Source organism: Podarcis erhardii (genome assembly GCF_964252035.2).
Source record: "Podarcis erhardii genome assembly, chromosome: 14".
Taxonomy (NCBI): Eukaryota; Metazoa; Chordata; class Lepidosauria; order Squamata; family Lacertidae; genus Podarcis; species Podarcis erhardii.
The window spans coordinates 22,203,175-22,217,238 of record NC_138503.1 but is presented as its reverse complement, the minus strand read 5'-3'; the positions used below and the strand labels follow the sequence as shown (position 1 = coordinate 22,217,238).

The window sequence follows — 14,064 nt, the reverse complement described above, 5'->3', positions numbered from 1 at the left end:
CTGGGCTTGGGGTCTTAGCCCTGGTGCTTGCTATGAGAAAAATGGGGCAGGAGTGCCCACATACGGCTCCTTGCCTGCCTTGTATACCCCACCTTTTCTCCAAAGAGCTCTCAAGGTGGCCTATATTCTCTTCCTCCCTGTTTTACTCTCATAGCAAGCCTTTTACGTAGGGTAGGCTCAGGCTGAGAGGCAGTGGCTGGCCCAAGGTCACCCAGGGAACTTCGTGGCTGAGCAAGAATTTCAACCCTGGTCTGCCAGGTCCTAGTCCAACACACTAACCACTCCAATCCACTGGCTCTCCCCTTTAACCTTTGCATCCGTCTTAAAAGGAACAGCCGTTATTTAGTTCAGCTGTGGCTACAACAGCCTCGTCAGAGAGGGCACAGTGCATCAGACGATTGGTCCATCTTGTTCAGTGCTATTCACAGACTGGCCGTGGTTCTTCAGGCAAATTTTCATAGCCCTACCTAGAGACCTCCTTCAGGCAAAGAGGCGGCTCTTTATCGCTGAGCTACAGCCCTTCCCTAAGCAGTGACGGTGGAGTGTGTGTGGTATGGGGAGAAGAGAGGATGAAGATCACCAGCAACACCACCCTGAGCTCATTGCAGAAAGAGGAGGCAATGCAAGTAAAATAGAAATCTTAAACCTTGTATCTCCAACGTATTTGTGTATGTGTAAACCAAGCTTGAGATGACGACTAGGTTCTTCTCTTCTTTTTTAGCAGAAGTGTATATGCGAAGAAAGCTTTATTGTATGCAAAGGAAGACTGGAGCTGCTCCTGCCATTTAAGACAAGATGACTTTTAATAAACTGGCAGTTAATTTAAATATATATCTATATAGCCCAGGTGATAGGCTAGGCCTGTTTCCTCAGAAAGACCAAACCTCAGAGTCTTGAAAGAGGCAGCAAGCATAAAATGAGATTTGCCCCCAATAACACAAGGGGGGGATATGATCACATCTCCACCTTAAAGTGCTGTCATACCACTTTAACAAGCCTCCAAAGCAACCTGGGAGCTGTAATTTTGTTAAGGATGATGAGAGTTGTTAAGAGACACCACCTGCAATTCCCCTCACAGAGCTACCATTCTCAGGCTGGCTTCAGAATCAATGGCTCTTCCCAGAGAACTCTCAGAATTGTAGCTCTTTGAAGGGAATCACGGTGGTCTAACAACTCTCAGCACCCTTAACAAACTACAGCTCCCAGGATGCCTTGGGGGGAGCCCCGACTGTAGAATGTAAGGTGCAAATGTGGCCAAAATTTTTAGAGCAAAAAGGGTGCACAGGGGAGGAGTGCAGAACCTTCTCCCTAAGTGCATTTCCCCCAGCTGAGTCTGTTTCTGATATCTGGCTGAAGACTGGTACTGGGGAGCACACAACCTACAAGAGGGTTCAGGTTCTGCACCCTCACTTGCACCCCCTTTTGCTGTTTAAAAGTGAGCCATCCCACCATTCCCTTTGTGACTGACCAGCCACTGTCCATGTCTTGCTCTGTCCTGGTCTTCCTTGATCTCATTTCCAAGTTGAGCTCCTATCAACTTAAGAAGCAACTGATCTGTTGTTGGCTCATCCCAGAACATTATTTCAAAGCAAAGAGACTTTCCTCCACTTTTTGAGGGGTGGGGTGGGGTAACAGACAGAGTCATCCTCCTGACGGAAGGAAGTCTCCTCTGTGGGTTTGGATAGTGGGCAGAGGTTCTTTAAGCACAGGGAGGACAGGTGTCTCCCTCACTGACCCATCAGTGTGGTTCACAGGAAGAGTTGTGTTGGAGGTAGTAGTCACTTCGAGCTGCTGGGTTTTAAAATAGACAATATAAAACACTGGCAAAATTATTCCTACGAGGAGCATAATGAAAACTGCATTCCACCACTGGATCCCACAGTCTGCTCCAGCACTGATTTCCTTCCTCCCTGAAGGTGACCAGTTTGGTGTGTTGATGCAATAGTCTGTGCTTGGGGAGACATCCAGCAGAGTTGCTTTCTCAATGTCCTGGTCGATCCCTCTGAAATACTGATCGATTTGCTCAGTGTCTTCGGAGCTGCCGTCTCCCTCTTTAGACCCAGACGGTTCAGCAGGCAACAACAGACCAGCTCTCTGGGCAGGCAGCAACACTTCCTGGGTCTCTGTTAACATGCCGTTGACCTTGACTGGAATCCTGATGGATTTTAGTGCATACAAGTCTTGCTCCTGGATGAAGTTGTTGACCCGCTTGATATCTGCAACCTAAGAGAATTCAGAAAGGGGAGATGGGGTGGGAAGTCAGTTATCAAGCTCTTTTTTCATTGCATATAAACAGCTCCTTCTAATGCAAACAATCACTTCATGAATCGCTTCTAAGGGGACACCTGAAACAATGTGCAATAATATAGTAAATGCATATATCAGTGTTGGCCAAACTTGGGTCTCTAGCTGTTTTGGGACTATAATTCCCGTAATCCCTGACCATTGGTCCTGTTAGCTAGGGATGATGGGAGTTGTAGTCCAAAACCAGCTGGAGACCCAAGTTTGGCCCACACTGGCATATATGAAAGAGTTTCATATATAAAACCAACTGCATATACAGAAACAATTTTTAAAACACATACATAGAAGCAGTTTAAGACAACAGCTATGTACACACAAAATCAGTTCAGATCCAATGCAGTGACCAGCTGGGATAATGATCTCCATTTAGAACAGGTGTGGGGAACGTTTGGCCCGCCAGGTGTTGCTGAACTACAACTCCCATTAGCCCCTGCAAGCATGGCCAATGGACATATTGGGAGCTGAGCAGTTTCTGGAGGGCCAAAGGTTCCCCACACCTCATTTAGGAGGGTTGTTGAAAGAGGAACCTCTTCAGTATGACATGGCAAAGTGTGAGGGGAGGGATGTAGCCTTGGGTTCCTTGAGGCTGGGAAAATGGTCAGATTTGCTAAAAGGCAGCTTATTGTGCTGCTGATGGGACAGGGAGCAAACATCCTCTCCTGCAAACCCAAGTACATAGGAAGCTGCTGTCTGCCTAGTCAGACCATTGGTCCATCTAGCTCAGAACTGGCCACACTGCCTGGTTGCAGCTCCACAAGCCTACCTGGAAATGCTGGGGACTGAACCTGAGGCTTTCTATATGAAAATCAGGTGCTCTGCCACTGAGCTACTATTTCCCCAAGTACGCAAAATTCAGAAATCCATAACTGGCTACCTTTGTTTCCAGCTGACACTCTCGTTCCAACTTCAAAGACGTTTCACCCAGCTATTTTTACTGGATGAGTTACAACAGCTAAACAGTTGTTACTTCTCGGCCACCCAAACAACAAAATGATTGGCATGCAAGCCTGGAAACTCCCAGCTTGACTTGGTTGTCAAAGGCTGCCCTTAGGTAGAAGATGCCTTCCCCCATCTTGCCTGTCAATGGAACAGAACAGAATGCTCTTCCTTGGCCTTGCAAGGCTCTGAGCCAGAAATGTAAAAACAAAACAAAAACCCCACCACGGACGTCATCAATCACTTCCAAGGAAGCTGCTTCTTACTTTGCATCCATACTGCAGTGCCAATTTGTTCAGATTGTCGTCTTTGCTAACTTGGCGTTCCAGCAGAACCACATCCCCAACTTTCTCTGCGGCAGCGTTGCGCCTCCGTTGCTCCTTCCCTCTCGCTTGCAATTCCATGACGTCAAGTTCCTCCTCTGATGAGGAGTCATCCGAATCTGACGGCCTGCTTCTGAACAGGTAAACTTGGCTGCTTGAGAACTTTCGGATGCTGGCAGGAGCCTGGAAGGGCTGAGTCAGTGCCTCACTCAGCCTCATGCTTTACAAAAACCTCTGCAACACAACACAAAGCATTTGGATTAATTTTTTTAAAAAAAATGATCATAAAGTGAAGAATATACCTCAACAACAGTTGGGAGTCTGGGATGCCACAGATGAAGCTTAGCTCAGCAGCCATGGCAGAAGGGTTCAGATTACTCATTATGCTAAGTAAGCTCTAGGACAGGGACTGAGACCATGCCCATCCTTTAGATTTTGCTGTGACTCATACTCTGACAACCTTCTTTCTTTTTATCATCTTTAATACTGAAACCTCAAAAAGCACTTTCCCCTTTGGCTATTTCTGTGGCTTCCTGCATTGCATACAGGGTTATGAGAAGGAATGGAGGAATCAACCTATGTCTGGTCTATTCCATATCAGTTCTGCATTTAGTTCATCCACAAATCTGCTGCAGAAAATGGTCAGAACAATCTGGATTAAGGGGGGGGGGAAACCCTGCAACATTTTTCTTTTGGTATTTAAATACATATTATCTCATTGTGCATATTTATAAACTATCATCACAATCATTATCTTTACTCTAAGGTCCCAGGGTGGGTAACGACAATTAAAACACAGTGTTAAAAACTGTTTAAAACAACTTACAGAAATAAAGTGGGTGCTAAAAAATATACACCTCAAGTGTCCAATGCCAGAGTAAAGAGCTGTGTCTTCAGAATTTGTCAAATCAGGATAATGAAGGTGCCAGATGTACCGCTGGGGGTGGGGGGGGAGGAGTTCCACAACTGCCACAGACAAAGCACTTCCCCAGCCATCCCTCCCTGAGCTTCTGAGAACATAGAAGGATGAACATTGAAACAGCCTTCTACGATTGCCCTGCATAGCTTAGTAACAACACCAGACATAGCCAATGTGCTGCCCTCCAGACCTTGTTGGACTTCAATTCCAACTGGCTGCTGCCACCATGGGCAACAGGGAAGATGTGGGTTGTAATCCAGCAACATTTAGAAGACACCATATTGGCTACCCCTGGTCTGCAGGAGCTGACCACAGCACTCCAGCATTTCAAACAGGAGACACCGGGGATTGAACCTGGGTCCTTTGGTTTCATTGCTGAGCCCATCCCCAAAGCAAAGGTTGAACATACCTTCCAGGTGCTCAGAGACCCCCATGACAGGAGTGACTCTCTGCCTTCCAAGGCTAAAGATCGTTTGAAAACTTACACGCCCTGTTTCAGAACACTTTATGTCCCAGGACAGCCTGGCTTGCTTTGATGACTTGTCCACTGGCAAGTTGCGTTGGGGAAGGCTCAGAGGGGCCCCTTCAAAATCGCTTTGGACCTTCAGCTATCCCATCCCTTGATAAATAATCATGACTGGGCCATAGACTCTGCCCCCACCCAGTAGTCTTTTTTCTTTAAGTCCAAGAATGGAAAATCAGAGCCACATGTTCAGGTTATCTTATTCTCAGGTCTTTGATCTAATCCTTAGGGAAAATTAAGAGCTAAGGCTGTTCTCACTAGAAAAGATAAGAAGGGCCCTGCTGCCAAATCAAGCCAAAAATCCTGTTTCCAACAGAGAGGAGAGACAGATGCTGCCTCCAACAGGCTCTCAAGTAGCATGAAAGAACCCTCACTCTCATCAGCATAGGATTTCCTTCTCAGGCCCCTCAAGGCCTTCTCCTCTGTACAGCAGGAGAATGATGCCAGATAAGGGGACATCGCTGTTCAACTTTCTATTGTTTTGGAGGCGTATCATATTTGTGCCCTAACCCACCTGATTATCGTCTCCCAAATCAACTATTCTATTCTGAACTTAAAAACAGAAAGCGTAATGCTGGTGGTCAGCAAAAGGGGGTCAAAGACTCTCTCAAGGCAAATCCAAAAAAAAAAAAAAAAAAAATGTAGTATAAACACTGACAACTGGGAAACACTGGCCTGCGAGCGCTCCAGCTGGAGAACAGCCTTTACCAAAGGTGTCATGGGCTTTGAAGACACTCAAACTCAGGATACAAGGGAGAAATGCACTAAGAGGAAGGCACAATTGGCAAATCCACGCCGTGATCAACTCCTGCTCAGAAACCTATGCCCCAGCTGTGGAAGGATGTGGATCCAGAATTGGCCTCCACAGTGTCTTACGGACTCACTGTTAAAACCATGTTTATGGAAGACAATCTTATTCGGCTACAAGTGATCACCGAAGAAGAGGAGGAGGAGGAGGTAGATGTTGCTTTAACAAAAACATTGCCCTAAACTGGAGGGGGGGGGAGAGAAAGGGGACCAATTAAAGCTACCTGCATTCCCCATTACCCTCCAACCAAAAGAAGTATCCTGGTAGAAAATAGTTGTGCAATTTTGGACTCTGGACTCAATTTGGCACACAAACAGCCTTTAGATGGTAATGTGTAAGCTGGCCCTGCCCTCTTTGGGAGCCCTCATGCTCTTTTTGCTGAGTCTCTGTTTGAAAGGCCCACACTGAGGGCACCACATCAATAGCAGCCCCACACATTAGGCAGTAAACAGCCTGGATAAATGTGGATTGTATTATACAGACTCCAGGATGTGCTTAAAAGCAAAACCATATCCCTTCAATTTGTTGACTAGCACAAAAGGGCAACAGGTCCCCATCCCCCAAACCTACTGGGCTAGTTTACTAGATGCACAAACAAAGCTTTAGTTAGCATCCCAAACTATGACACACACATCCTCCACCCCGGAAGTCTTAAGTGCTGCAGTCCTGAATTTCAATGCCTCAGTCATCCTCTGCCTCGTTCTGCGTATGGAGTAGAGGAGTCCTACCTGCACACCTCAAAGGAAGCCATACAAGTAAAAAAGAAGAAAACACTCTCTCTTCACATCAACACACCCCTGGCTCCCTTTCTAAGCCCCTGGAGTAAAGAGCAAAGATTCCTACACAGCATTTGTTTATTGCAATGGAAACCGGGGTGTGTGTGTAAATACCCAGGCAAATTCTCTTCTCTGCCCACACTCCCAAGCAATAAAAGGAAACACTTGTAGCGTGATCCTGGCCAGATCTACTCAGAGGCAAGTCCTAGTGAATTAATGAGGTTTACTCCCAAGGAAAGTGGGTTTTTAGTATGGCGAGCCAAAAGCCTCCAAAAGCAAAGCCTGGTCTACTCAGAGGCAAGTACCACTCAATTAAATGGGGCTTACTGCCAGGAAAGTGTGGGGTTTAGAATTGCAGCCCTTACAAAGAACAGAGGAGCCCCCCAGTTGAAGGGGAACCCAGAACTCCCAGGTTAAAGGGTGTCCCTTCTAGATCAGCTGCTCCTGATCTAATACTCCCATCCCCGCCAACCACCATTCAGCCCTACCTGCTTTTATTTGCAGGTGACCTGGTTCCCGGCTGCCCCTCTTCCTTCCTTCCTCTCGCCCCAGCTGCTTGGCCTCACCCGAACATGCTGTGGGCTCCCTCTTCTGCCGGATAGTTCGGAATGGCCCAGGAAAGGCGGGCAAGAGCAGCGTCGCAGCCAATCGCCTGCTAGAACGGGCATGGCTTGTGCTTGGTGGGCGGAGGCGGGCGTAGAGCAGTTCCTTGAAGTCAAGTTCGGCGGAGAGGTCAGCGCAGGAACGTGCCTCAGGAGGCGGAGGAGGGAAGCGCGCGTTGGCCTTAAAGGAACAGCAGCCTTGTTTGTTTGTTTCTTAACCCCCTTCTTTCTTTGCTCCCCATAGATATTGGAAGGTGTGGGGAAAGGCAGTTCTCTAGCGGCAGTAGCAGGGGCCTTGAGCTTGCTGGGGCCTCGTATGAAGGCCGCTTCATAATTGCTGTCATGAATATGAGGTAATTGTTGCAGCCAGATTCCTAGGAACAGGGGATGCAGCCTTGTTTATTTACTGCATTTTTATACCACTCCTCCAAAGATGGGACATGGGTGGCGCTGTGGGTTAAACCACAGAGCCTAGGACTTGCAGATCAGAAGGTCGGCGGTTCAAATCCCCATGACGGGGTGAGCTCCCATTGCTCGGTCCCTGCTCCTGCCTTCCTAACAGTTCAAAAGCACGTCAAAGTGCAAGTAGATAAATAGGTACCGCTCTGGCGGGAAGGTAAACGGCGTTTGCGTGCGCTGCTCTTGTTCGCCAGAAGCGGCTTAGTCATGCTGGCCACATGACCCGGAAGCTGTACACTGGCTCCCTCGGCCAATAAAGCGAGATGAGTGCCGCAACCCCAGAGTCGGTCACGACTGGACCTAATGGTCAGGGATTCCGTTACCTTTACCTCCTCCAAAGAGTTCAAGGGGGTGCCCTTGTTTTTCCTCCCCTTCCCTGTTTTAGCCTCACAACAACCCTGCGGGGTAGGTAGGTAAGGCTGGGAGACAGCGACTGGGTGAGGTCACGCAGGTCTGAACCCCCAGGGTCTTTCCAAGCCCTAGGCCTAAAATCAGCTTAGTAAATTTGCAACAAGGCTGTAAAATAGTCCAGTATCATTCTTTCCATATTGCTGGTGAAAGGCTGAGGATTTGAACCCAGGGCTCCTAGGTCGTAGGCCAGCACTCTAACCGCTACACTGCACTGGCTCTCAAGTCAGGATAACTTTGCATCAGTGAAGACAAGGAAGACTTTGCTTAGACCTGCAATTCCTGTTGCATGCACCTAGACACAGAAAGTGTTTCCAACTTAATTTTGTTCCTTGCTTTCTAATTTTGTGGCATATGTTTGATACAGTACAGACTCCGCTAACCCAGAAATAGTACCTCGGGTTAAGAACTTTGCTTCAGGATGAGAACAGAAATCGCGCGGCAGCAGCAGGAGGCCCCATTAGCTAAAGTGGTGCTTCAGGTTAAGAACAGTTTCAGGTTAAGAATGGACCTCCGGAACGAATTAAGTATGTAACCAGAGGTACCATTGTACACGTTTACTATGTTCTTCCAGCTTGTCTCTGATGTAAACTGTGCCAGCTCTAGCCAGGGAATGGCCCTCCTTTTTCCAAGAGCTGCATGTGAGATTTCTGCTTCTCGCACGCAGTCCATGCAGTGGCGTAGCGTGGGTTGTCAGCACCCAGGGCAAGGCAAGTAATTTGCACCCCCTAACCCGTGGATTTGCGCCCCCTAACCCGTGGATTTGCACCCCCTAACCCTAACCCCCAGATGTTGCGCCCGGTGCGGCCAGCCCCCCCTGCACCCCCCACGTTACGCCACTGAGTCCATGCAAGCAATAATTTTCACATGCCTCCCTTTGTACACACATTCTTGAGTTCTTGTAGGGGAACTCCAAGTTGCACATGCCTCAGGCCCCATAAACCCTCTGGGAGCCCCTGGTTCTGCTGGTGAGCTTCTGAAGAGACATCTGCTTGGCCACTGTGAGAATGGAGTGCTGGCCTAATGGGCCCTTGGCTTGGTACAGCTGGGTTCTCCTTGGCCTCTGCCATTGTTGGACCATGCAATTGGCCAGGCTATTAGGAGTCTTTTGCTGATCAAAAGAACAATTCAGGTTTTAGCAGCAGACTTCAGACACAGAGCTGGAGAACAACACCCTGTTGTTTTGGAACTGATTGTGCATCGCCCATAGCTTTGGTCTGGATCAAACAATATGGCATGCATTAGACCAGCCTTTGCCAACCCAGTGCCCTCCAGATGTTCTGGATACCAACTGGGTCTGCGTGCTGTCTGGGGCTAATGGGAGTTGTAATCCAAAACATCTGGATGACACCAGGTTGGCAAAGGATTAAATAGGCTTTTCTGTCTTTCCTCTCTTGAAATCTTTGTTTTTTTAATAGAGCAACATTCATGGGCAAGGCGCTTAAACATGCAAGTTGAAAGATCTTTGCCCCAAAGACCTTGCAATCTAACCTTCTACACAGGGGATATGTGTGTTCCTCCGCGGTGAATTAATTCCAGCTATCGCAACATCATTGCCTGGGGAGAAGCTGATTTGAGTGAGGTATGTAAATTTGGCACCGGTCTGTTTACCTTGGCATTTTCTTTCTTTCTTTCTTTCTTTCTTTCTTTCTTTCTTTCTTTCTTTCTTTCTTTCACTGAGTTTTAATAAGATGTTCCTTGGATGGAGACTTTTGTATGTGACAAAACTACTGACAGCCTCACATGTGTTATCACATGTGTGTGATTTTGGGCCAAAGCAGGCATGACTCTTAACTAAACAAACTTGGGACTCAGTTTGTTTTGGGACCCAAGTTTTTTTTTTTTTTAATTATTATTATTATTCATTTCATTAGATTTCATTTCATCAGTTGCTTTTTACAATAAAAAGTCTCAAGGCAACTTGACAAAAATACAATACAATACAATGTGTGACTTTTCAGACTAAAACTTTAGTGCAGCTGCCCTGTGGAGCACATCTTCTCTCAAAATTAGACAGGCATAGTTTTCATCCTATTCATACACCTTAAAAAAATTACCCAGGCCTTACTAGATGAGCAAGTCTATTCACTGATAGGAACTTGTCTCCATTTTTGGAACCTTATATTACCTGCTTTGTTGTATGATGTTCTATGATACTTCTAAACATCTAGCAGTTCATCAGTATTTAAAATAAACGAAAACATAATTGTCACGAGGATGAAGCAGGATAAAAGGTAGACGAATCTGTCAGTCTCTGTTTCTCTCTGTTTCTCACTTTTCCAATATTTAATTCAGTTCTTCACATTTCCACATCGCTTTGCTGCTATTGTTTTTTAAGTCCACATGGAAAAGGCACCAGCATTTTAGTGCAAATTTCTCCTAATATACACATTCTTGTATGCAATTTTGTGTAATATTCACAAAACAATTTCCCATTGTATAATGCATTTTTGTATGCTGTTTTCACTTGTATGCACACTTTACCCTGGTATATGATTTTTTGCACACTTTACTCGACTAAAGAACTGCCTTGCAAAATTTGAAGTGTGAATTTTGAAGGATGGCTGCATTTTGGTTTGTGTATTATTCTGGAAAGTACAAATTAAGTGGGCTTGCCTTTAACTGAGTCAGATTTGTCCTGCCTCCCTATATATAACTGTTATAATGATAATTCTCCATAGCCCTAGACTGGACTTCCCTTTGTTTTGCATATATCATTCTAAAAGCACTTGGGTGTTCTCCAGCCAAGGCTCAGGCTGCAGCTGTTCAAATTGGCATCCAACTTGAAAGCTTTGTCCAGTACTTGCACAATTAGATATTGCAACCCATAAATCGTTTGAGCGATTATTACTTTCGACGTGATTCCTAATCTGGGATTAATAAAAAGCGGAGCCTAGTGAGATGGCAGGTTGTCTTTTTCATCATAGTTGGCCATGTGGGAATCCCTCTTAAAGAGATCAATGGCAAAGAGTCAAGGCATTTTCAGAACTCAAAGGTGGCCAGTGAAAGGGAGGTCTTTTTATAATCCTTTTGTGCTGGTAACCTCTGGCACTTAGCGTATGTGGGTTTTTGTTTTTTCTTGCAATTTTTAATATTTTGCTTTGTCTAATGCTGTGTTTCCCAAACTTGGGTCTCCAGCTGCTTTTGGACTACAATTCCCATCATCCCTTGCTAGCTAGGGATGGTGGGAGTTGTATTCCAAATACAGCTGGAGGCCGAAGTTTGGGAAACACTGGTCTAATGGGACAACAGGTTAGCTTTAGTGAAGGACAACAGGCTTGCCGTCTCTTGCTGTACTTTGAAGAACATATGAAGCTTCCTTATACCAAGTTAGCATTGTCTACACCAGGGGTAGCCAGTGTGGTGGAAGCCTCCAGATGTCATTGGACTACAACTCCCATCAGTCCGAGATACCATAAACAAATGATCAGGGCTGATGGAAATTGCAGTCCAACAGCATCTGGAGGTCACCACATTGGCTATCAACAGAGGTCTTTCCCAGCCCTACCTGATGCCAGGGATTGGAAGCAAGCAAACCAGATACACCCTACCTATGTCCTCTTCCTTCTTTGCCTGACCGTGGCTTTTGCCTGGCCCAAGCCCAGACTTAGAAGGGCTTGAGGGGCAAAACCCAGTTTCTGGAGGGTGTTTAGAACTGCAGTCTGCCAGCCTGACTGGAATTGGTCGCAGAGGATCAGTGGGGCTATCCCTTGGGGGAGCAGATTCAATGTCAGATGTCCTCCTCCTTGTATTTCTTTGTCTATAGTTGGATATTCTACGGCCCTCATATTAAAGGATAGATAGTAATCTTGTGGTCAGGAATGGAATGGAGAGCCTGAGGCCCTCTGGGTGTTGCTGGGAGTTGAAGTGCAAGATTCATGGCAGATGAGGCTATGAATGACTACTAGCCAACGGGGGCTATGTTCTACTTCCATTGCTGGAGGAATGCCATTAGACGGGTATCACAAGTGCACTGCTGCTCACACGTCCTGCTTGCTGACCCGACAAGGACACGGACTCTGCATTCACCACCTGAGGCCCTTCTTTGGGTGCCTCCTCCATGAAAAATGGGCCTTTTCTGCAGTGGCTCCCTGTTTGTGGAAATGCTCTCCCCAGGGAGGTTCAGCTGTCACCTTCATTGTACACTTTTAGACACCAGGCAAAAATGTTCCTCTTCAACCAGGCCTTTAGCTGATTGAGAGTCTATGACATAGACTCTATGTCATTTTAAGCGGAGGTTATTGTTTTGTTGATTTTTGTTCTTGTTTTTATTGTGCACCTTGTGGTTTTATTCTGTATTTTTATGTTACGAACCACCCTGAAATCTGTGGATGAAGGGCAGTATACAAATTTAATTAATAATAATAATAACAACAACAACCAAATATTAACTATTTACATTTAATATTTGGTTGTTGTTATTATTATTAACAACTAACTTAGATATGATGCATTTCACGTTGTTAAAACAGAAAGATAAGTTTAGGCTTGATAAGGAAGTAATGGTTGCATTTTTAAAATCGCCCCCTCGAGAACAGATAGGAGGGGGAAATACAAACACTTCCCCCATGTCTTCAAAATTCTGGAATTTTTACGTCTCATCCCACTCAGTGATTCTGGGTACAATAGTTATTTGCCTTATTCAGTAACAGGTTATTTAAGGCATAAAATTTGGCAAAGTATTGGCTGTGATTCCAGTTCACTGCCATGTTTGTGATGAGTATCCTTCATTTTCTCTTTGACAAGTGTCCTTTATCTCAAGGGAAAAATTCCCTCAAGCAAGGTGCAAATTTTCCCTCAGGATGAAAACGTTGAAGGAGCAATTTAACAATTAGTCAGCAGGTGATGCTGTTGCCATAGATTATAACGAAATGTCTCCTCACAAGCTCCTTGTGAATGTAATAAGCCCTGTTTTCCACTATATATTCTGGTCACAAATTGGTACAGCTGCTGTAGGGGCCACAAGACAAGATTCCTGTGTGGTGCTCAGACAGTCTGAGGCCAGGAAATACCTAATCCCCACCCCAAATGGGAGTGTTGGCAGAAGTGGTCCTACCATTCGCTGAAGGCGGCTGCAAAGTGACGAGATTTTGGAAGTCAAGAGCTTTGTGTGCCACATAGCCTGTCCTTGGGGCTGGCCCTACCATTAGGTGGGTTTGTTTATTTATTTTACAACTTCATATACCATTAAATGCCAAAATAGGGTTCTAAGAAGTCTGAGGTAGCATATGCTGGAAGCGGTGGTGCCAGCCTCTTGGCTGATTTCCCTGACCTCGCCATCTCCAAATTCCCCTCAGGGCCCAAACTCGAGACTTGTGGCAGTAGAGCGCATGATTTGCATGCAAAGACCCCCCATGCCAGCATTACCAGGTTAGGCTGTGGGAAGTCAACAGCAATTCCACACACAGCTTACGCAGGAAAAAGAATTGACTGAAGGAGCTGCCTGCCTCGAAGCACCCTCTATTTCTTTGGCAACAAATTGCCCCTTGTTTTCGTAACAAAAGAAGTTATGTAGTAGAATTGCGTACGCAAGGCTGTTGGCTTAGCAAAAGAAATGGGTCTGACCATTTCAGTGGGCCTCTTCTTCTCCAAACCCCAGTCTTACAACTACTGAATCATATTGTTGGTGGTGATCCTGGGAATAATTTAGCCCAACCTCAGTTCTGCAATGCTCTTTTATGATAGTTTTAGTGGTGTTAGTTTTGCTGATCTGTAGCCTGCCTTAGATCTATGTTCTGGATAGGGTATGGGTAGGGCAGTGGCATGCAGTGAAATTTTTCTTAGGGGTACAGTTATTGGCAGAGGCGCCAGCTTGCAAGGGTGATGTTGGGGACATCATGTGTGTGATGTTGTCCTGACATTGTGTGTGAGAGCATCATGCCTCCCTAAGCTGGACAGGATGCTAGAGCCCTTCTGACTCCTTCCCAAATCTGGGTGGACTTTGGGAAGGTGGCTCTTGGACCTCCCTCCCTAAGCCAGGCAGATGAGTCCTAGGCTTTGGGAAGG

General features: G+C 46.1%; 1 protein-coding gene and 1 long non-coding RNA gene across 5 annotated transcripts in view; one reads left to right on the top strand and one right to left on the bottom strand.

The window, feature by feature from the left end:
* Positions 1-731: 731 nt before the first annotated feature.
* LYSMD4 (LysM domain containing 4) lies at positions 732-7,184 on the bottom strand. Of its 3 annotated transcripts, none has more exons than XM_081839294.1 (3): positions 7,078-7,184; positions 3,507-3,795; positions 732-2,223 (listed from the first exon to the last, which is right to left on the bottom strand). In XM_081839294.1, exons 2-3 carry the CDS (start codon positions 3,780-3,782, stop codon positions 1,642-1,644), a joined length of 858 nt encoding a protein of 285 aa, XP_081695420.1. In that variant the 5' UTR covers positions 3,783-3,795; positions 7,078-7,184; the 3' UTR covers positions 732-1,641. The 3 variants fall into 3 exon arrangements, with proteins under 3 accessions (XP_081695420.1, XP_081695419.1, XP_081695418.1); XM_081839293.1 differs by lacking the exon at positions 7,078-7,184 and adding an exon at positions 4,892-5,968 and having other exon boundaries at positions 3,507-3,797; XM_081839292.1 differs by lacking the exon at positions 7,078-7,184 and adding an exon at positions 4,390-4,771 and having other exon boundaries at positions 3,507-3,797.
* A 150-nt stretch (positions 7,185-7,334) lies between these two features.
* LOC309328953 overlaps positions 7,335-14,064 on the top strand; it is a 28,305-nt gene continuing 21,575 nt past the window's right edge. For both annotated transcript variants that reach the window (XR_014150948.1, XR_014150949.1), the window contains exons 1-2: positions 7,335-7,544; positions 9,477-9,640. This is a non-coding gene — a long non-coding RNA (uncharacterized lncRNA). The remainder of the gene's footprint in view (positions 7,545-9,476; positions 9,641-14,064) is intronic.

Coding starts and splice junctions, on each gene's coding strand:
- LYSMD4 (XM_081839294.1), bottom strand. CDS start 3,782: ATGAGGCTGAGTGAGGCACTGACTCAGCCCTTCCAGGCTCCTGCCAGC. Junction 2,224..3,506: donor CACTGCAGTATGGATGCAAA/GTAAGAAGCAGC, acceptor GAATTCTCTTAG/GTTGCAGATATCAAGCGGGT.